General features: G+C 50.5%; 2 protein-coding genes across 3 annotated transcripts in view; one reads left to right on the top strand and one right to left on the bottom strand.

Annotated features, from left to right (window-relative positions):
- The window catches only part of UNC45B (unc-45 myosin chaperone B), a 39736-nt gene extending 34513 nt beyond the window's left edge, over positions 1-5223 (bottom strand). Inside the window, exons 1-5 of one of the 2 annotated variants that reach the window (XM_050762511.1) lie at positions 5184-5223; positions 4535-4702; positions 3968-4004; positions 2798-2973; positions 629-718 (exon numbers count right to left, since the gene is read on the bottom strand). In XM_050762511.1, coding sequence (XP_050618468.1) covers positions 629-718; positions 2798-2973; positions 3968-4004; positions 4535-4702 — 471 coding nt within the window. In that variant the 5' untranslated portion in view covers positions 5184-5223. Of the gene's footprint in view, positions 1-628; positions 719-2797; positions 2974-3967; positions 4005-4534; positions 4703-5054; positions 5161-5183 lie in introns of those variants that run through there. The other variant, XM_050762510.1, reaches the window with a different exon arrangement.
- A 5871-nt stretch (positions 5224-11094) lies between these two features.
- On the top strand, positions 11095-22234 carry NLE1 (notchless homolog 1). Its single transcript, XM_050765648.1, has 13 exons — positions 11095-11146; positions 11277-11420; positions 13315-13532; positions 14063-14142; positions 15771-15847; positions 16023-16120; positions 16476-16668; positions 17177-17312; positions 17459-17505; positions 18233-18435; positions 20163-20322; positions 20432-20502; positions 21135-22234. Exons 1-13 carry the CDS (start codon positions 11129-11131, stop codon positions 21145-21147), a joined length of 1458 nt encoding a protein of 485 aa, XP_050621605.1. The 5' UTR covers positions 11095-11128; the 3' UTR covers positions 21148-22234.
- The last annotated feature ends 280 nt before the right edge of the window (positions 22235-22514 follow it).

The raw sequence follows: 22514 nt of genomic DNA, 5'->3' as shown, positions 1-22514 counted from the left end.
TGACCATAAAACTAACAAAAATTCCGTGGACATTGTTTCTCAAGTTCTTACAGATGTAAAACACTCAAATGTTCAATTTTTTTCCTTTGCAGAAGCACTAGAAGGGAACATAAAAAAAAAACAAGGTAACAAGTTTGGTTAAGAGGATGATTATGTCTGTAAATATTTAAATTTTTCAGAAAGACTTCTTAACAATATTTTTTAATAAAATAAAACATGATTTTAACGGGCTGTTATTTCTTAGGGCTGAAGTTACAGTGAGGCAAATGAGGTACTTGCCTTGGGTGCAAAATTTAAAGGGACACCAACGAACTCAATAATCAAATAATAATCAATGCTATATTTTTAAAAATCAAAATCAATGCCAAAAAAAATCCACGATGAACAAAACATCAAAATTTCAAATAAAGACAGGATCCAACCCTGCTGCATGACCGTCCTCACTGGATTCACCCAAATCTCAGTCTTTCTTACGGTTTACACTGTGTTCCAATGTGATTAACCTTTGGCCAATTTTCCTTCCTGGGCTGCAAAGACAGGCCTCCGGTCCCCCTTCCCCCTCAGAATGATGTCACTGTCCAGACTAGCGGGTCCTTCTGCTGGCTGGATGATATTGGCCAGCACTTACCTTTTCCCGCTTGTCAGCCTCACTGTTTTCGTCCAAGAGGATTTCAAACATCTTCTGTACCCTCAAGTCTGTGGAGAACTGCACTCGGAGCTGAGGAGAGAGGAAGGAGTAGGGAAGGAGGCAGGTGGGGTCCACGTCATTTCAGCTCCACATTCAGTTCATCTCAGTAAATATCAGGGCGTCTACTCTGGGCTCTCACACATACATTCATTCATGTATTCATTCGACAAACACTTACCGGATAACTACGATGAATGAATAAATACAGTCGAATTGTGGACAAAATCAAGTCCTTGCCCCTGAAGGCTTACCATCTGGTTACATTCGTTATCCCACTGAGACATCGCAACAGTCTGGGAAGGCCTAAAGGGTCTTCAGCCCAGTTTTAGAGTCTAGTAAACCATTTGCTATTAGACATTTAAATAGGGATAAAACAGAAATATGTCTCCATGCTCAGAATCCTGAAGCAGCTTTCTTTCTTTTCTTTTTAACACACCTGAAGTGTAGATGAAGCAGCTTTCAAGCTCTGTTTCAGGCAAATCGAACTCATTTTGTTGGGATATCTAGTCCCTCGCAGTCCCCAGTCCAACCCCACTGCTCTGGGTGTTTCATAAAGTGACCGAACTGATCAACATCCTCCACCTCGCCAGCCTGTTTTGAACCTCCTGCTACTTTGTTCTGGGGGTCCACAGTACTCCCACCTACTTCTGAGCTCATTTTTTAATTTTTTTTTTTTGATATGGAGTCTCACTCTGTCACCCAGGCTGGAGTGCAATGGCACGATCTCGGCTCACTGTAACCTCTGCCTCCCAGGTTCAAGTGATTCTCCTGTCTCAGCCTCCTGAGTAGTTGAAATTACAGGCATGTGCCACCATGTCCAGCTAATTTTTATATTTTTAATAGAAACGGGGTTTCACCATGCTGGCCAGGCTGGTTTTGAACTCCTCATGCCAAGTGATTCACCCACCTTGGCCTCCCAAAGTGTTGGGATCACAGGCGTGAGCCACCCCACCCAGCCTATTTTGTGATCGATTACCTTACCATTCTTACAGAGAGGAAACCAACACCCCAACAGATGCCCCACAAAACTAGCAGCTGAGCCAGGACTAGAGTTCAGGATTTCTCACCTCTTGTCCAGGTTCTCCCTACCCTACTCCATTTCCTAAAAAATATTTTATGCTCCTGGCTCACATTGTAATCCCAGCACTTTGGGAGGCTGAGGTGGGTGGATCACATAAGGCCAGGAGTTCGAGACCAGTCTGGGCAACATAGTGAAACCCCATCTCTATCAAAAACACAAAAATTAGCCAGGTGTGGTGGTGCACATCTGTAATTCCAGGTACTCGGGAGGCTGAAGCACAAGAATTGCTTAAACCCAGGAGGCAGAGGTTGGAGTGAGCAGCTGAGATCATGGGCCACTGTACTCCAGCCTGGGCAACAAAGTGAGAGTCTGTCTCCAAAAAAACAATCACGCTCCTAATGGGGCCTGGCTCTCCTCTATCCCTCATCCATGTGCTCAGTTCCCAGGTATTTTATAATACTTAGAAAGAGGGATAGATCATGTTGCAGACATACTAAGTTATAATAATATTTCTAAGTCTCCATCTGGAATTTTTTTTTTTTTTTTTTTTGTGGGGGGTGTGAGGGACGGAGTCTCTCTGTGCCATCCAGGCTGAAGTGCAATGGCACATGATCTCAGCTCACTGCAACCTCCGCCTCCCACGTTGAAGCAATTATCCTGCCTCAGCCTCTTGAGTAGCTGGGATTACAGGCACCCCCACCCATACGGCTATTTTTTGTATTTGTGATAGAGACGGGTTTCACCATGTTGTCCAGGCTGGTCTCAAACTGCCTGACGTCAGGTGATCTGCCTGCCTTGGCCTCCCAAAGTGTTGAGATTATAGGCATGAGCCACTGCACCAGGCCCCATCTGGAATTTAAAAGACCTGTGTTCTAGCCTTGGCTGGCTTGTGCCCTCAAACAGGCATCACAGATAGAAGCACCTGCTTAGCTGTTCTGTGCAGCCTGCCCATGCCACTTGCTGTCTCTATCTCAGAGTGTGGAGGTAGGGCTAGCCCTGCTCTGATGACCCACCTCCCTAACCCATTCCTACTAGGAATGAAGAGAGGGACTGGGCAGCCAAGGGTTGTGGGAAGAGGCCCAGCTCACCTTCTCCTGAATGCTGGTGTTGAGTCTCCTCAGCGTCTCCTGGAAGTTCTGGTTCCGTGGCTCGAGGGTGGCACAACGCTGCACGTCCTTGAAGGCCTGGTCCAGCTTCCCCAGGTGCTCCAGTGCCTGGCATCGCCGATACAGAGCCTTGATGTCCGAGGAGTTGATGTCAATGGCTATGGAGGCAAGTCGGAGGATGAGGGCCTTAGGGAACCAGACTATAGACCACCAGCCCCACTGCCCCAACCCCAGGAAGCATGCTCTTGCTGGGCTTCTGTGTCTTCCTTGGAGATTATCCACCCATGTGGACTCTCTGGCCCATACCTCCCCTTTATTAGACAGACAGTAAGAGCCACAGAGTTTCAAGGTGGAAAGAGAGCTTGAGGGTCATGTCATCCAATTCCTAATGCTCCAGTCTCTGCTACAGGATCCCTGCCAGGGGCTTAACCAATCGGTGCTTGCATACCTCCAGCAATGGAGAGCTCCCTCCTTCTCAAGACAGCCAGGTAGGCCTGGTGCAGTGACTCATGCCTGTAATTCCAACAGTTTGGGAGGCCAAGGTGGGCAGATCACGAGGTCAGGAGTTCGAGACCAGCCTGGCCAACATGGTGAAACTTTGTCTGTACTAAAAATACAAAAACTAGCCAGGCGTGGTGGCAGGCACCTGTAATCCCAGCTACTTGGGAGGCTGAGACAGGACAATTGCTTGAACCTGGGAGGCAGAGGTTTCAGTGAGCTGAGATCGTGCCATTGCACTGTAGTCTGGGCAACAGAACAAGGCTCCATCTCAAAAAAAAAAAAAAGAAAAAGACAGCCAGGCAGCTTAATCAGAAAACCTTGCCCTCTCCACACCTGAAATGCGTTCCCTGTAACATTGCCCAGCCCTGGAGCCCCTGAGATGAAATCCAATCCTTCTTCCTTGTGACAGCCTTTTAGGAATTTGAAGGCAGCTCTGTCCCACCTGGGAGTTGCCTTTTCTGGGCTAAATATTGCAGCTTCCCTGAACGGCTCTTCAGAGGATATGTTTCCAGTCCCTTTTCCAGCTTGTTCTCTCCCTTCTGAAGTCACTCCATACTCACTGTTTCTTCCCCCAAAATGGTAACTAGATTAAAACCCAGGCCATGCAGAGGAGAAGGTGACAGGGCAAGCTCGGGGGTGGGAGGGACTCACCTCTGGAGGCATCTGAAGCTGCCTGGACATAGCTCTCCTGAGGAAAGGGGAAGGAGAAGGAGACTCGGTTAATGTGGGCCCAATGCAGAGATGGCCAGAGAGTGTCCCCACTGTGAGTGGAGAGGGTTTGCTGGGGGAGCTGCAGGCTGTCAGAGGCCCAGGGCGTGCTCCTCGTAGGCATGGCAAAGAGGACAGGCTTTGACATCAGGCAAACCCAGGTTTGAATCTCGGCTCTGCTACTACTTGGGAGAGCTTGAGCAAGTTAATGAAGCCCTCTGGATCCGAGTTTCTTATCTGCAGTAGGGGGAGGACAGCAACAGCTATCTCATAGCCATTAGTAAGATGCCATGAATAACATATGAAAGCACCTGGCGTTGGGCTGATTCTGCTCTGGATGAATTTCTGCCTTTCCAGGGCATGGGTCAGGGGAGACACCCTTCTCTAACCCCAGGCACCCAGTGGAGCTGGCTGCGATGAAGGGCAATTCCTATCAGGGTGAAGGGGCTGCCACTCAGCCCCAAGGCCCCTCTGCCTCACTCCCGCCCCGTGCCCTGCCCTGCCCCAGACCGTTTTCAGACCACAGGCTGCCCGGTTCCGATAAAGTGTGGCCAGCAGGGCCTTGTCCTTGGTCAGCTTCAGGGCCTGGCTGTAGCTCTTTGTGGCGGCCTTGTAGTCCTGGAGCTGGAAATGCCGGTTCCCTTCCTCCTTCAGCTGTACCGCTTCCACCTCTGCCATCTGCCGGGACAGGAGCAGCTCTGTCTGGTCAGCCCCTTACTCCAGACCCAGGGCTGGGCTCCTGGTCTGAGGTCCGGAGCTCCAGGGTCCCCTCACACCAGAGAGGATGGTGGGGATTCTGCCTGGAAGGGATCCACCCCCAGAACCCCCAAATTTATTGCCCCATGAAGGCATTAAAGCATCTGCTCAGAGCTTGGCCCAAGTTGAAAGTCCCTGTGCCTCACTCTCTGTCCCTCCCAGCCTGAGCAGGTGAAGCCACTCAGTTGGTGCCAAAGGCCTGAACTCTCATCGCAGGTCTTAGAAGTCCGCGTCTCCCTCCCCAGTCCAAGGCACACCCCAGGCCCCTGCTCACTTTCTCAGTGAGGACAATGCTTTCGATCTGCCCTCCTGTGATGCTGCTCCCCTGAGCACTCCTGCGTCAACCTCCAGCCAGCCAGCCTCAGTCTGCCCCTCCCAGCCCCCACCCAAGAGATTTTCTTGCCTCAGCCAGTGGCTCTGGACCATATTTGGCCACAGGGGCAGGTGCCCCTGGAGTCTGTCACCGATACTCAGGGCCCTCCCCCTCCCCAGACTGGTCAGTCATGACCACGTGGAGGTGCTGACCAGCCTATACCCAAGCACCCCACTCTGGGGTATCCTGGGGGGGCTCAGGCACTCGCACCCAAGAGAGTGGCAGAAAGATCCAGAAGGGACAGGAAGCCCCCAGCAGACTCCCTCCCTGGGCACAGCTCTAAAGCCCCTTTCCACCTCTGTCTCAGATAAACAGCGCCCTCTCCCTCCCCTCAACCACTGCTATTTTTGGGAGCAGAGTGACAGCTGAGGGGCTGACAGACTGGGACACACAGCAGGTGCCCAGATCCCAGACCAACTGGAGACTTCCAGAAATACCTTTCTGGAGGGAGGGGGAAGGAACAGAGGAAGAAAGTTCCTTCCCTTTTCCACTTCTGTGCAACACCTCAACCCACGCTGCTTCCACGTGTTCCAAATGTCTTTGCTTTTCAGAAAGACCGGCAGGACTTGCTAACTCAGTTTAGTGTGAGTGAGTGGTTCATTAGTTTGGTTCCTCATGTGGCCTCCTGTTCCTCCCCCTGTGTATGGAGTGGATATATTCAGCCTACCTCTCCCATCCAACTGGGAACTCCCAGAGAGTGGGTTTGGTGTGTCCCCCATCAGGCTGAGATCTCTTAGGGCAAGGGCTGGGTCAGACTGTGAATTCCCCTGAGACCAAAGGTCCCCCTACCCAACTGAGAACTCTCCTGGGACACACTGAGGCTCCCTCCTCAGAAGGGGGTCTTCCTGGGACAAGAACTATGTATTCACCATTACAGAGGGGTCTCTCCTGAGGCGGGAATGTTTCTCCTTAGCTAACTGGGAGTTCCTGAAGCAAATTTATGACATTGTCCCTACTTGGACCCAGAACTCTTCTGCCTTTCAGTGCCCCCAAGCCTGGGCTGTGAGCTCCCTCCTGGAAGGTAAATACAGCATCCCATGTAGCTTGTCCCCCAACCCCCTTCCTGCACAGGTTCTGGCACAGTTGGTGTCCAAAGTGTGTTTCCTGAATGGAACGAATGGATGAATGAATGAACGAGTGGTGTCTTCATGCTGATGATTTCCTGCACTCATCTCTCGTCCCTCTCCCCTCCACCCCACACATATCTTCAAACTTACCTGACCAGAGCTGAGAAAGACTGGTCTGAAGAAAATCCCGGGTGGAATCACTGACACTAGATTCTATTCCCAGACCTGCGACCTTGGACACACAGCTTTGTGACCTTGGACAAGTTCTACTGCCCTGCTGGACACAAAGCCCAGCCCTAACACATGTTTGTTGAATGAGCAAATAAATGAATGAATAGATGGATGAATTTCCTGCCTTCATGTTACGGCAAGCCCTGGGCCCCTTCGTGGGACAAGCTCTCTGCAGCAATGAGGTAATAGGATAAGGGATCCTGACATTGGCAGAGACCTGCAGTTCTGTGACTTTAGGTCCAAGGGAACTTATATTCAAATACTGATTCAGAAATTCATTCCACAAGCATTTCTTAACATCTTTTTTGTTGTTGTTGCTGTTGTTTGAGACAGAGTCTTGCTCTGTTGCCCAGGCTGGAGTGCAGTGGCGTGATCTCGACTCACTGCAACCTCCACCTTCCGGGTTCAAGAGATTCTCCTGCCTCAGCCTCATGAGTAGCTGGGGTTACAGGCATCCACCACCACGCCTAACTAATTTCTGTATTTTTAGTAGAGATAGGATTTCACCATGTTGGGCAGGCTGCTCTCAAACTCCTGACCTCAAGTGATCTGCCCGCCTTGGCCTCCCAAAGTGCTGGGATTACAGGCGTAAGCCACCATACCTCCTAGTCTCATTTCTTTTTTTTTTTTCTTTTTCTTTTTCTTTTTTTTTTTTTTTTGAGACAGAGTCTTCCTCTGTCACCCAGGCTGGAATGCATGGCACAATCTCGGCTCACTGCAACCTCCGCCTCCTGGGTTCAAGCAATTCTCCTGCCTCAGCCTCCCGAGTAGCTGGGATTACAGGCACGTGCCACCACACCCAGCCAATTTTTGTATTTTTAGTAGAGACAGGTTTTCACCATGTTGGGCAGGCTGGTCTCAAACTCCTGACCTTGTGATCTGCCCACCTTGGCCTCCCAAAGTGTTGGGATTACAGGCGTGAGCCAACATACCTCCCAGTCTCATTTTTTTTTTTTTTTCCTTTTTCCTTTTTTTTTTTTTTTTTTTTTTTTTTTTTGACGGAGTCTTCCTCTGTTGCCCAGGCTGGAGTGCATGGCACAATCTCAGCTCACTGCAACCTCCACCTCCCGGGTTCAAGCAATTCTCCTGCCTCAGCCTCCCAAGAAGCTGGGACTACAGGTGCGTGCCACCACGCCCAGCTAATTTTTGTATTTTTAGTAGAGACAGGGTTTCGCCATGTTGGCCAGGCTGGTCTTGAACTCCTGACCTCGTGATCTGTCTGCCTAGGCCTCTCAAAGTGCTGGGATTACAGGCATGAGCCACCGCACCTGGCCCGCATTTCTTAAACATTTATTATGTGCAAGGAATTGTGAAGCATAGAACACTCATGAGGGCAAGGATTTGTGTCTATGTTGTTCCCTCACATATTCCAAGCATTTGTAATGGTGTGGGGCACAGTGGCTCATGCTTGAACCCCAGAGATGGAGGTTGCAGTGAGCCGAGATCTTGGCGACAGAGCAAGATTCCGTCTCAAAAAAGAATAAAAAAAGAAAAAGAAGGTGCTCAATGTTATTTGTTGAATGAATGAATGAAATAATTCCATGGATCTGTGATTCTGTGATTTCTTTTTTTTTTTTTTTTTTTTTGAGACAGGGTCTCACTGTCACAAGTGGGATGCAGTGGCATGATCATGGATGACTGCAGTCTTGGCCTGCCAGGTTAGGTTCAAGCAATTCACCCATCTGAGCCTCCTGAGTAGCTGGGACTACAGGTGCATGCCACCTGGCTATTTTTAAAATTTTTTTGTAGAGACAAGATCTCACTATGTTGTCCAGTCTGGTCTGAAACTCCTGGGCTCAAGTGATACTCCCACTTCGGCCTCCCAAAGTACTGAGATTACAGGCATGAGCCACTGTGCCCAGCTGGATCTGTGCTTTCTAAATATGAGGGATACCAGGATGTTTTGAAAACATACAACAGGGAAGTATGACATCATTTCAAAGGTTTCCCTGTGTAAGTGATAAATGAGTTAGTATACACAGAACTCCTATAAAAATGTCTGGCAGAGAGTAGATGCTCAATACATTTATTGGATGAATGAATAAATATTCAAGGCAAGACCTAAATAACGAGGAACTGTTCCTGTATTAGTCTGCTCTGGCTGCCATAATAAAATAGCACAGACCAGGAGGCTTCAACAACAGAAATTTATTTTCTCACAGCTCTGGAGTAAAGAAATCCAAGGTCAAGGTACCATAAGGGTTGGTTTCTGATGAGGCCTCTCTTCCTGGATGCAAACAGCCACCTTCTCCCTGTGTCCTCCTGTGGCCTCATCTTTGTGTGTGCTCAGGGAGGCAGTGGGGGTGGGAGGGACAGAGAGAGAGCACTCTGGAGTCTCTTCCTCTTTTCACAAGGGCACCAGTTCTATTTGATTAGGGTCCTACCCATACAAACTCACTTATTAGCCTTTATTATGTCCTTACAGGACCCATCTCCAGGCCAGGCATGGTGGCTCACGCCTGTAATCCCAGCACTTTGGAAGGCCTAAGACAGGAAGATCATTTGAGGCCAAGAGTTCGAGACCAGCTTAGGCAACATAGTGACAGTCTTGTCTCTACAAAAATTTTAAAAAGTTAACCGAGTGTCAGGTACAGTGGCACACACCTGTTGTCCTAGCTACTCAGAACACTGAGGCAGGAAGAGTACTTGAGCCTGGGAGTTTGAAGCTGTGTGAGCTATGATCACACTACTACACTCTAGTCTGGGCAACAGAGTGAGACCCTGTCTCTAAAAAATAAATAATAATAATAATAATAATAATAGAGCTTATATCCAAATACAGCCACATTCGGAGCTAGGGCTTCAGGATATAAATTAGGGCAGAGGTGTCCAATCTTTTGGCTTTCCTGGGTCACATCAGAAAAAGAATTGCCTTGGGCCACACATAAAATACACTAATGATAGCTGATGAGCTGAAAAAAAAATCGAAAGAAAATCTCATCATGTTTTATGAAAGCTTATGAATTTGTGTTGGGCTACATTCAGAGCCGTCCTGGGCTGCATGCAGCCTGTGGGCCAGGGGTTGGATAAGCTTGAATTAGGGAAAGGGCACAATTCACTCCATCACCGTTCCAGACAGAAAAAACTGCACGTGCAAAATCACTGATGCAGGAAGAGCTGTGCCTTGTAAGAACTCAGAAAAAGCCAGCAAGATGTAACCTAAAGAGAGGGGTGGCTGGATGTAGCAAGGCTGAATGGACCATTATAAGGAGTTTTCTTTTTTCCTGCACGTAAGGGAGCCATTGCGGGGTTTGAGGGTGAAGAGCAACAGGCCAGATTTTTTATCTGAAAAGATAACCCTGGCTGCATCGTGGAGAATGGGTGGAAAGAGGCAGGAATGGAGACAGGAGGGTTCATCGGGAGGCTGTTATAGTGGTCCAGGCAGGTGGTGATGGGGACTCGGACCAGAGTGGGGCGGTGGAGATGGGGAGAGCAGATCCAAGCTGTGTTCATGAGGATGACTTGGCAGAGCTTGAGACTTCCGAGCAGTAGAGGGAGAGAGAGGAGAGTTGGCAAGGGAGATCCTTCGTTTCAGGCAAGAGAGCTCAAGTTCATTGCTGATAAGTTCATTACAGATAAGTTCTTTATCTGTAATATAGGGAGAAAAGGGTTACAAGAATTAAATGAGCTATGTGGAAAAAGCACTTAGAACAATTCCTGATTCGTTGATGTCATTATCACTGTTATTGCTTTACAGGGTTGATGACTGTAGAAATGGTTTGCTTTTGTACTCAAGTATTAATTGAGTTGATCCATTTTATTTATTTATTTATTTATTTATTTATTTACTGAGACAGAGTCTTGCTCTGTCATCCAGGCTGGAATGCAGTGGTAAGAGTTTGGCTTACTGCAACTTCTGCCACCTGGGTTCAAGCGGATCTACCACCTCAGCCTCTCAAGTAGCTAGGACCATAGGCGCATGCCACCACGCCTGGTTAATCTTTTTGTATTTTTAGTAGAGACCTGGTTTCACCATGTTGGCCAGGCTGGTCTCGAACTCCTGGACTCAAGTGATCAGCTCCCCACGGCCTCTCAAAGTGCCGGGATTACAGGCGTGAGCCACCACGCCCAGCCTTAACTTGACCCATTTTTTAAAAGGATACTAATTTCTAGGCCAGGCGTGGTGGCTCACACTTGTAATCCCAGCACCTTGGGATGCTGAGGCTGGGGAGTTGGGGAGTCTCTGCCTGAGTTCAGGAGTTTGAGACCAGCCCGGGCAACGTAGTGAGAACTCGTCTCTAAAAAAATGAAGAAAAATAACCGGGCAGGGTGTCGTGTGCCTGTACTCCAGGCTACGCGGGAGGCTGAGGTGGGAGGATCCCTGGGTCCGAAAGTTCGAGACTGCAGTGAGCCATGATGGCGCCACTGCCCTCCAGTCTGGGCAAAGGAGTGAAACTTTGTTTCAAAATAAAATAAAATTAAAATGGGACTAGAATCCCTGTTGTGAAGAGTCAAAAGTTGACTGTGTCCTCTAAGACCCTGGGAAAAAATAAATGTGAAGGCTGCTGAGGGGCGGGAGGAGCACCAGGTAAACCCATTTCTAATCCCTGAGGCGTGCGCAGCGGGACGCTTCTCCTCCCCAACAGCAGAGGGCGATGTGGCCGGCGGCTACCCCGCCCGACCACGGAGATGGCGCTCTGTCTGCCGGGCTCTTTCTCCTCCACGTGGGTACGCAGGATGGCGGCGGCAGTGGCGGTGGGTGTGCGTGGATGGGGGCGGGGGGCGTCGCGGCGCTAGGGCCCGGGTCCCTGAGGCCGGAGGGAAACGAAGTGGGGCTCTTCCGGGCGGGCGACGAGACTGACTCCCGCCCCGCTTTCTCGCGCAGGACGAGTCGGTGGCGCGCGATGTGCAGCGGTTGCTAGTGCAGTTCCAGGATGAGGGCGGGCAGCTGCTGGGCTCCCCGTTCGACGTGCCCGTGGACATCACCCCGGACAGGCTGCAGCTCGTGTGCAACGCGCTACTGGCCCAGGTGAGCGGCTGCCAGGGCGGTCTCGCATCTCCACCCCCGGGCGGGTGCGGTGGGGGAATCAGATGACCGAGGGTCTGCGGTTCACGGTCCCCCCGCTAACGGTCTGTGGTGACCCACCCGGCGTGAGTTCCCACCTATGTCAGAGATGGAATCTGTGGCAAAGCGCTTTACACGCCAACCATCGGCGTCCACCTGTGGAGACGGGCCTAGCTTTGAACGCATTGGATACTGTATTTCATTGATTCCTTGTCACAGTCCCCCAAGATGGGGCACGTTAATATCTCCATTTTACAGCGTGGCCTGGAGGGACTCAATTATTTGCACGATACTATGTAGTAGGTAGCAGAGTTGGAATTGGAACCCAAAACTATCTGAGTACCCATGCCTTTTTTTTTTTTTTTTTTTTTTTTTTTTTTTTTTTTTTTTTTTTTTTGAGACGGAGTCTCTGTTGCTAGGCTGGCAAGCTGGAGTGCAGTGGTGTGATCTCGGCTCACTGCAATCTCTGCCTTCCGGGTTCAAGCGATTCTCCTGCCTCAGCCTCCCAAGTAGCTGGGACCACAGGTGCGCGCCACCACGCCCAGCTAATTGGTAGAGACGGGGGTTTCACCACGTTGGCCAGGATGGTCTCGATCTTTTGACCTCGTGATCTGCCCGCCTTGGCCTCCAAAGTGCTGGGGATTACTGGCGTAAGCCACCGCGCCAGGCCTTTGCTTTTAAACTTTAAGCCAGTGTGTTTACTGAAGAGCTGCCCTGGGGACAGAAAAGGTCCTTAAAATTGCAGTTCCTGGACCCCGTCCCAGGCTTACTAAACCAAACTCTAGGATGAAGTAGAAAGTCTACATTTTTTTAACAGGCTTTTTGGGTGCTTTTTACAGAAATACAGTGTGGTGTGGTAGTTTGGGAAACACTGCATAATGCTATATGTTAATCCTATCTTGGACCTAAAGAACCTGAATTAATCATTGGCAATGGGACATCGAACAAATTACTTAGTTGTTCTGAGCCTCTGCTTTTGAAACTGTCAGTAGGAATATTAGTATCTACTTCCCAGGGTTGTTATGAGATGCAGATAAAGAATTTCAGGCGGGGTGCGGTGGCTCATGCCTATAATCCCAGCACTTTGGGAAGCTAAGGTCGGCAGATCACTAGAGGTCAGGAGTTCGAGACCAGCTTAGCCAATATAGCGAAAACAGTCTCTACTGAAAATACAAAACTTAGCCGGGCGTGGTGGCAGGCGCCTGTAGTCCCAGTTCCTCAGGAGACTGAAGCAGGAGAATTGCTTGAACCCAGGAGGTGGAGGTTGCAGTGAGCTGAGATTTCACCACTGCACTCCAGCCTGGGCAACAGAGCGAGACTCCATCTCAAACACAAAAAGAAAAAAGAGTTTCTGAGTGCTGTGTAAGTGTCCTACAACTGCTGTTTAGTGATTTAAAAGGTCTTGCTCGGCTGGGCACAGTGGCTTACACCTGTAATCCCAGCACTTTGGGAGGCCGAGGCAGGTGGATCACCTGAAGTCACGAGTTTGAGACCAGCCTGGCCAACGTAGTGAAACCCTGTATCTACTAAAAATGTAAAACAGCCGGGCGTGGTGACGGGCGCTTGTAATCCCAGCTGCTCGGGAGGCTGAGGCAGGAGACTCTTAAACCCAGGAGGCAGAGGTTGCAGTGAGTAGAGACTGCACCACTGCACTCCAGCCTGGGTGACGGAGTGAGACTCTTGTCTCAAAAATAAATAAATAAAAGGTCTTGCTCAATGGGCAATGATGGGGGTATCCCTAGCACAGTGGCTGAAAAGAATAAGCTTCACCTCCCACAGCTCAGCAGGGAGCATCCCCGGCAGAGGGTGCCCCTGCACATCCTTTGATGAAGGGTTGCCCTTTACCATTGTCCTTCAGGAGGATCCCCTGCCACTGGCTTTCTTTGTCCACGATGCTGAGATCGTCTCCTCACTGGGGAAGACGTTGGAGTCCCAGGCAGTGGAGACTGAGAAGGTCCTAGACATCATCTACCAGCCACAGGCTGTCTTCAGAGTCCGGGCCGTGACTCGCTGCACCAGCTCCTTGGATGGTCACAGTGAGGCAGTCATTTCTGTGGCCTTCAGCCCCACGGGAAAGTAAGGACAGCTGCAGACTCATGGAGGGGGTATGTGGGGGTGCAGCCTCTGCCTGGTGTGGGGAGGGTCCCCCAGAGTTGTAACTGATGGGGCCTAAGGGCTGCTTACCATTGACCCAAGCTCTGGACTCAGCTTGCCATTAAGGGACTTCCTCAGTAGGGCATGGTCCCCAAAGGCTAAGGACCCCTGCCTTGGACAAACCTTTCCTGGACTTGATTTCTCAAGATCTGAGCTGTGTGACTTGTATAAATCACTTAACCTTTCTGAGTTAATTTTTCATCTGTGAAACCGGGATTAGTTGCTTATCTCAAACTTAGGAAGGCAATGAGAACTTCAAAAGCTGGTTATAGCTGTGGAGAGGACAGAAATGGCCTCCTGGGGTATTCTCCCAGAGGGCGGCATCATTATTGTCTTTCTCCTTTTCAGGGTCGAGGAAAGAGTCCAGTTCCATATTCTGTTCACAGAAAGTGATTGAATAGGTGGCAGGAATGCACATATGCAGTATCAAGCATCCTCTGTTCTTCCCCCAGGTACCTGGCCAGTGGCTCTGGTGACACCACCGTGCGCTTCTGGGATCTCAGCACGGAGACACCACATTTCACATGCAAGGGTCAGTATGCAATTAGCCATTTAGGGGATCTTCTTTCTTTTTTGAGACAGGGTCTTGCTCTGTCGACCAGGATGGAGTACAGTGGTGCAGTCATAGCTAACTTGAACTCCTGGGCTCAAGCTTCGAACTCCTGGGCTCAAGCAGTCCCCCTACTTCAGGCTCCAGAGTAGCTGGGACGACAGGCACTTGCCACCACACCTGGCTCGTTTTTTGTTTTCATAGAGATGAGGGTCTCACTTTGCAGATTACAACCCCTTAATATCCAGTTGGTGGCTGTCTGTTCCTAGGTAGAGACCATGTCCTTGAGCGCAGCCAGCCACTTAGACACAAGCAGAAACTGCACCAAGGAGTCGATATGGGACGTGGGGAAAGGCTGACTGACTGGTAGCAAGGAGAACCTAATTTAAATCCTGCCTCTGCCACAGTGGTTTTCAAACTTGAGCACAAATCAGAATCGCCTCACCTTAGGGGCTTGTTAAAATACAGATTGCTGGCCGGGCACAGTGGCTCACGCCTGTAATCCCAGCACTTTGGGAGGCTAAGTCGTGCAGATCACAAGGTCAGGAGATTGAGACCATCCTGGCTCACACGGTGAAACGCTGTCTCTACTAAAAATACAAAAAATGAGCCGGGTGTGGTGTCGGGCGCCTGTAGTCCCAGCTACTTGGGAGGCTGAGGCAGAATGTCGTGATCCTGGGAGGCGGAGTTTGCAGTGAGCCGAGATGGCGCCAGTGCACTGCAGCCTGGGTGAGAGTGTGAGACTCCGTCTCAAAAAAACAAAAAATACAGATTGCTGGCCAGGCGTGGTGGCTCATATCTGTAATCCCAGCACTTTGGGAGGCCAAGGCAGGCAGATCACTTGAGGTCAGGAGTTCGAGACCAGCCTGACAGTGAAACCCCATTTCTACTAAAACTACAAAAATTAGCCGGGCATGGTGGCATGTGCTTGTAATCCCAGCTACTCGGGAGGCTGAGGCAGAAGAATTGCTTGAATCTAGGAGGTGGAGGTTGCAGTGAGCCGAGATGACACCACTGCACACCAGCCTGGGCGACAGAGTGCGACTCCGTTAAAAAAAAAAAGAAGAAAACAAAAAAAATACAGATTGCCGGGTCCCACCCCCAGAGTTTTGGTTCTACTGGGCCTGGGTTAGGGCCTGGGAATTTGTGTTTCTAACAAGTTCCCAGGAGATGCTAATAATGCTGCTCTCGGGACCACACTTGAAGAACCACTGCTATACCAGATTGGTTGAGTGAACTTGTGTGTGTAGGGCATGTTCCCTTTCTAAGCTTCAGTCTTCTGGTCTGGAAAATGGGGATGATACTTCTTGCTTTGCTCCATACCTTAGAACCCTTGTGAGAATAACAAGGGATGACATGTACGAAAACACTTCATAGTATGTGTCACATAAGGAATCATTAGAGAGTGATGGTGTTATCCATGAAGCAAGATGCAGAGCTCTAACACTTGGGTTGCATTCTCTCCATCCCCAGAAAGCCTCATCGCTCCTTTTGTTCGATCATTCATTTATTCAAATGACTAAGGAGTACCTGGCACCTGCCAGGCACCGCTGGGCACTGGGAATAAAGACAGATGTAGTCCCTTATTTCTCCCTTCTCTGCTTTCTTAGGACACAGACACTGGGTCCTTAGTATATCGTGGTCTCCAGATGGCAAGAAGCTGGCCTCAGGCTGCAAGAATGGCCAGGTAGGTGGTGCTCAGGTTAACTAGGCAGAGACTCAAGGGCACCTTCCCTAGGGGACAGTTCAGAATCAGGTTCAGGAGTCTTCGGGGAGGGTTGGGTTGCAAGTGGTAGGCAGGGATTTTTGGTGGAGCCAGAGACCTGTTGGGGAGGATTATTCGGTGAACTTCTATCCTTCAGATTCTCCTCTGGGACCCAAGCACAGGGAAGCAGGTGGGCAGGACCCTCGCTGGCCACAGCAAGTGGATCACAGGCCTGAGCTGGGAGCCCCTCCATGCGTAAGTGACACTGATGGAGCTGGGACAAATGAGTCAGGGGATCAGAGACATCCCCTTTCCCTGCCCAATGCATAGAAGTTTTACGTGAGAGGACGAGATGGGCATGAGCTGAATGACCATGATGGCCTGTCAGGCATGGGAGAAGCGTATTCCAGGTGCGGACCTGCGTTGCTGCTTGGGAGAGGCTGCTCATCACAGGATCTGCTCGTTGCAACCACCTTGCAGTGCAGCCAGGTCTTGGTGTCAGAAAGCTGTCAAGAGATTGTCCATGGCCTTTGAGTTGGGAATGGGGAGGTGCCATGGGCAGACAGATGTTGCCAGGTCACAGATGAGGTCACATCTCCCTTCTCTGCAGGAACCCTGAGTGCCGCTATGTGGCCAGCAGCTCCAAGGATGGCAGTGTGCGGATCTGGGACACAACTGCAGGCCGCTGTGAGCGCATCCTCACCGGACACACCCAGTCAGTCACCTGTCTCCGGTGGGGAGGGGACGGGCTTCTCTACTCTGCCTCCCAGGACCGCACCATCAAAGTCTGGAGGGCTCATGACGTAAGCACTGGGAGGGTTCAGTAACCAGTCCAGAAAATCTCACGTCACAAGATGCTGGCACTCAGAACCACCTTGACATCTGCGAGTTCAGTGTTTCCCAGATGTGTGCTGGCAGCCCTGGTCAAGGAAGGTGTTTTGGGAATGAGGAGTTCTGTGGTTGGTGCTGCATCATAGTGGAGATTGCAGAGTCCCCATGAGATCGTCACACTCCGGAAATTCCTCCTGTAGGACACCTGTTGAGCTTTGTCAGATCTACCATATCCCAAACGTATTGGACTGGAGCTGTTTACTCTGCCATACCTAACTCCTCTTCTCTTCCGTGAAACATTTTCATGATCTGGACTCCATTTTACAAGTGGGGACAGACTTGACCCCAGAGGGGTGGTTTGATTAAGATCACAATGCATGAATGAAGATGATTCTTAGTCCTGTACCACCCATCTCCTGGGGCTAATCTCCCAGGGATGGGGAGGAGTGTGTGTGTCTGACCTGACTCGCTCTGCCCTAGGGTGTGCTGTGCCGGACTCTGCAAGGCCACGGCCACTGGGTGAACACCATGGCCCTCAGCACTGACTATGCCCTGCGCACCGGGGCCTTTGAACCTGCTGAGGCCTCAGTTAATGCCCAAGACCTCCAAGGATCCTGTGAGTGATTGGGAGAAGGAAGAGCTGGGGCTGCTTGGGAAGGAGCCAGTTCTCTAGCTTAATGGGGAGTGTTTGCTCTTTGTATCAGATTTTCTAATCAGCCTTCTTCCTCATCTCCTCTTCTCCCCTCTGGTACCTGGACACAGTGCAGGAGTTGAAGGAGAGGGCTCTGAGCCGATACAACCTCGTGCGGGTGAGTGTGTGCCAGCCACATGCACCCCCAGCTCTGCCAGTCCTTAGCCAATCACTAAAACCCTCTCAGACCCTTCTCCCTTTTAGACCCAGCTCAGATGTACCTGTTCCAAAAAGTTGTTCTTCATAATCCTAGTTTGCAGTCCTAAAATATTAATGTGCTAGAGATCATTTTATTTCATTTTTTGTTTAGTTTATTTGCTTACCTATTTATTATATTTCCGACATGCTTCTTTTTTATTTTAGTTTATTGTTTTATTTAAGATTGTTTACACATTCACGTTCAAAAAATACAAAAAGGTAGATCACGGAGTCTCCCATCTCTATTGTAGCATCCAGTGCTACCAATATCCTGAATCACCTTCCAGAGATTTAATATACACACATACACATGTCTATATACAGTATGTATGTATAAGCACACACACATACGTACATACATAAAATCCTACTCCTTTTAACACATTATTTTGTGCCTTGCTTTTTCTGTAATTGTGTATCTTAAAAATATTTTTCTACATGCATGTAGAGTTTCTTTTGCCTTTTGGATGAAGTGACTTACCTGGGATCACGTGCGAGTGAGTGGCCAACCCAGTCCTCATTGCTTCTAGTGCTGGCCTCTCTCTGTCCCTGGCATTGAGTAATCAGGATGTATGTTTGCTGCCAAAGTCGGGCCCTCCTTCTTTCTGAGACCACACCCAACACAGTGTGCTTTCTGCCTCCCCTAGGGCCACGGTCCAGAGAGGCTGGTGTCTGGCTCAGATGACTTCACCTTATTCCTGTGGTCCCCAGCAGAGGACAAAAAGCCTCTCACTCGGATGACAGGACACCAAGCTCTCATCAACCAGGTGCTCTTCTCTCCTGACTCCCGCATCGTGGCTAGTGCCTCCTTCGACAAGTCCATCAAGCTGTGGGATGGCAGGACGGGCAAGTGAGTGGGGGTGGGTACTGCCCCTCTGTAAGGAGTGAATAGTGGGAGTGGCTTGGCACTGCCACTTACTAGCTATGTGGCCTTGGCAGGTATTTGGATTTTCTAAGCCACTGTTTCCTCTTTGGTAATATGCAGACCCCCTACCTCTCAGCTTTGTTACAAGGGTTTGTTTGTTTGTTTTAGAGATGAGTTTCACTCTCGCCTGGTGTTCAAGTGGCTGGAGTGCAGTGGCATGATCTTGGCTCATTACAACCTCTGCTTCCTGGGTTCAAGTGATTCTCCTGCCTCAGCCTCCCAAGTAGCTGGGATTACAGGCCTCTGCCACCGTGCCTGGCTAATTTTTGTATTTTTAGTTGAGATGGGGTTTCACCATGTTGACCAGGCTGGTCTTGAACTCCTGGGCTCAAGTGATCCAAATGCTTTGGCCTCCCAAAGTGCTGGGATTATAGGTGTAAGCCACCACGCCTGGCCTAGTTACAAGGATTTAATGAGACAGTATGTTTAGGACCCACACTAAATGGTCACTAAAAATGCTAGTTCAGGCCAGGTGCGGTGGCTCATGCTTGTAATCCCAGGACTTTGGGAGGCCGAGGCAGGCGGATCACCTGAGTTCAGGAGTTTGAGACCAGGCTGACCAACATGGCAAAACCCTGTCTCTACCACAATACAAAAATTAACCAGGCATGGTGGTACATTCCTATAATCCCAGCTACCCCTGAGGCTGAGGCAGGAGAATCGTTTGAACCTGGGACACGGAGGTTGCAGTGAGCCGAGATCACACCACTGCACTCCAGCCTGGGCAACAGAGTGAGACTCTGTCTCAAGAAAAAGCTAGTTTATGTCTTAGGAGAGAAGTGATCTTAGAGCTAGCTGAAGTGGTAGGGCTGTAGCCCTGGAGAAGGTGAAGTGGTGGTAGGTAGGCTTGTGGTACAAATGTTACTTGGACCTCCTCAAAGTGGGGGCCACAGACCAGTGGCATCAGCATCACATGGGAGCTTGATAGAAATGCAGAGTCCTGGCCCCCACTCAGACCCTGTGGATCTGATTCTTCATTTTAATAAAGTTACCAGGTGACTCTGCTACGCATTCTAGTGTGGGAACCCTTGGTGTGATGAGGCACAATGCCCTTGGGGTTAATCGGATCAGAGGAGAGGCAAAGGCAGAGGCAAGGGGAGAAAAAGAGCCAGGAATACCTTGTTGGGGTTGAAGGGGGACCTCTGCATCAGTCACTGTGTTTTCACACAGCAACCCTTTAACGTAGGTAATTGGGTTCCTTTTTAAAATAAGGAAACTGAGTCTCAGAGAGGCCTGATGGTTTGTCCAAAGAGAAACAGCTCGACTGTGTTGATGTGAAAGTTCAGGTCGGCCTGGCCCACTGTTACTCCATGCCACCTGTCAGCAGGCACCTGCTGCTTGGGGGGATGTCAGGCAGATGGGCTAAGCAGATGGCCACGTTGGAGTCTAAGGCATGCAAAGTTGTGCAGGTATGGAGGGCAAGCAAGAGGCATGCTAGAAGCTACTCATTTGCAGAAGTTTTACAAATTGTAATGACTGGTAATGATTAAAATGGCCTCGGATGGGGACCAGGCAGTATGATTTTGTAAAAGTTCCCAGGTATTTCTAACAAACAGCCAAGGTTGAGAACCATGACCATGAGCATAGGGGACCCTTCAGACGTGTTGGAAGATCTAACTCAGACTAAGATCCATCATTGTCTTCTGGACCAGGTACCTGGGTTCCCTACGCGGCCACGTGGCTGCCGTGTACCAGATTGCATGGTCAGCTGACAGCCGGCTCCTGGTCAGCGGCAGCAGTGACAGCACACTGAAGGTGTGGGATGTGAAGGCCCAGAAGCTGGCCATGGACCTGCCCGGCCACGCGGATGAGGTAGGGTCAACCCTCGGGCAGAGGCGGGATTGGGATTGGAGCCTGGCTGTCTCCCTCTCACCACCTCACCTGCCTTCCTCCTCTGCCTCCCTCCTCTGCCTCCCTTTAGGTATATGCTGTTGACTGGAGTCCAGATGGCCAGAGAGTGGCAAGTGGTGGGAAGGACAAATGCCTCCGGATGTGAGTGTGGGGGAGGTGGTGGTTGGCGTGCTTGGCCCTCCTGACCCTAAGCCAGTCCCTCTTTGCACACTTTCCCTTATGGCATAGAATTCCACAGGGTCCTCCAGGTGCTCAGACTGTCCTGAGGAGGTGTGTGGAGCCAGGTTCTCAGTGGGCAGGTGGGAGGGCAACCGGAATAACAGAGGCAATAGGATACCCTCTTAGAGGACGCGTCCAGGTCTTTCTGTCACTGGACTTCAGAGTCCCAAGACACGAGTTCAAATCCTAGTTCTGCCAATGAGTAATTACAGAGAACTTGGTTAATCAGTCTCTTGGGAATTATCAAACCATCGTAGACAGGATCAAAAATAGGAGGGTAAGCACTCTGGAAGCTAAAGTGTCGTGTGCTTATAAGGGATTGTGACTATTTGGTGGTGGGCATCCCAGGGGCCAGGCCCTGGGTGGAGGTCCTGGCGGCAGCAGACAGTGGGTGGGCAGCCTGAGTTTGGGTAGCCAGAGCAGAGACGGTCGCCTGGCTCTTGGTGACTCTGAGGGTGGACCACAGGCCGTCCGTCAGTTGACACTGGGATTATATGACAGCCTCCCTTTCCTGAGGTGGCATCTCCATCCTGACACCCTTCCCTTCTCCACAGATGGAGGAGATGAGAAGGCCTGCAGTTCTCTCTGACCCCCCACCTGGACTCGGCCTCTGCCAGCCGCCTTTCCTGCCAGAGAACAAAGACTCGGGTGGCAGCGCACACACCCTTCCCACCAGTGGGGACCTGAGAATGCGCGTGGCCTGCTGTCCTCGACAGACCCGAGTGGGGTCTTCCCACAGATCCCCTGCTTGTGGCACACCCCAGAGCCAGAAATCGAAGGTCACAGGAAGTTGTCACCGAACTTGGCCTGTGTCTGCTACTCTATACCTTACTGGTACAGACGGGGGTGGTGGGCGGCCAGGCTCTGTGAGTGGGCCGCTAGTGTCAACTCTGTACAGGGTCAGACCCCAGGTTCTATGACCAAATAAATAACTTATGTTTTGTGTGTTGGGTTCTAATTCCTTGTCCTAGAATCCCCAGAACTCAATCAAGGACTGTGCTAAATCAGATTGTCCAGCCCCCTCCCTTGCACTGGACTACGCCAAAACCACACTGACCAGGCACTTGCCTTCCCTGTCTTCCCCCGTGTCGGTAAGAGAGAGGCCAGTCGTGATAGTGGCCAAGGAGAATCTAGGGCTGTATTGTTGTCCACTGCAGTAGGCACCGGCCATATGTGGCTGCTAGCATGAAATAGAAGTGCAGTTCCTCTGCCACACGGGGTAAGGCCTCCAGTATTGGACAGCGCACAGAAAGGTTTTCGTCATTCAGAGGGTTCTGCTGGCCAGCCCTGCTCTAGGGGACACCTCTGCCTTCCCGTAGCACACTGCCTGAGGCCCTGCCAGGCACCAAGCACTTCCCTGGGCCCTCAGGATAGAGCGGGGAAGGTGATGGTTCTTCCAGAGGATTCCCTCAGATGGGGAGGCAGCAGTAAGCTCTGAGCCCAAGTGGGTATGGTTGATAACAGAGGATAGTTCTCTGCCACATGAGAACTTTCAAGTAATGAAAGGAATTCCCATCAGGACTCAGACCGCAGGCCGAGATCTTGCCCTGCATGCACCCTGCCTCCGCTTTCTCCTGCATCCCATGCTGGGTCATGGTATGAACTACTCAGATTGGATTTCCAAACCATCCTTGTATAAACTGCTCAGAACTAGCATATGGCTCCTTCTTACCCTCCTCCACCCTTTGTGCTTTTGGGTTTTGCGCGTCACCTAGCTGCGGTGCTTGGCCTCCACCTTGCACATCTCTGCAGTGAGGCTACATGAGAAGCGAACAAAGCTATCAGCCACTAAACTCCTTGGTGTCAGGTGCTTGTCTGCTGTGCCCTCAGACTGTACCAGGCCTGGAAAGTTCTCAAGCCCCCAAACTTTTGATGAGGAAACACCACAAGAAGCTTAAATGATTAGCCCGCGCCCCCACATCCAGTAAGAGGAA

This window comes from Macaca thibetana, chromosome 16, assembly GCF_024542745.1.
Source record: "Macaca thibetana thibetana isolate TM-01 chromosome 16, ASM2454274v1, whole genome shotgun sequence".
NCBI classification, from domain to species: domain Eukaryota; kingdom Metazoa; phylum Chordata; class Mammalia; order Primates; family Cercopithecidae; genus Macaca; species Macaca thibetana.
The sequence above is the reverse complement of the archived record's forward strand: the minus strand, read 5'-3'. Positions and strand labels throughout refer to the sequence as shown.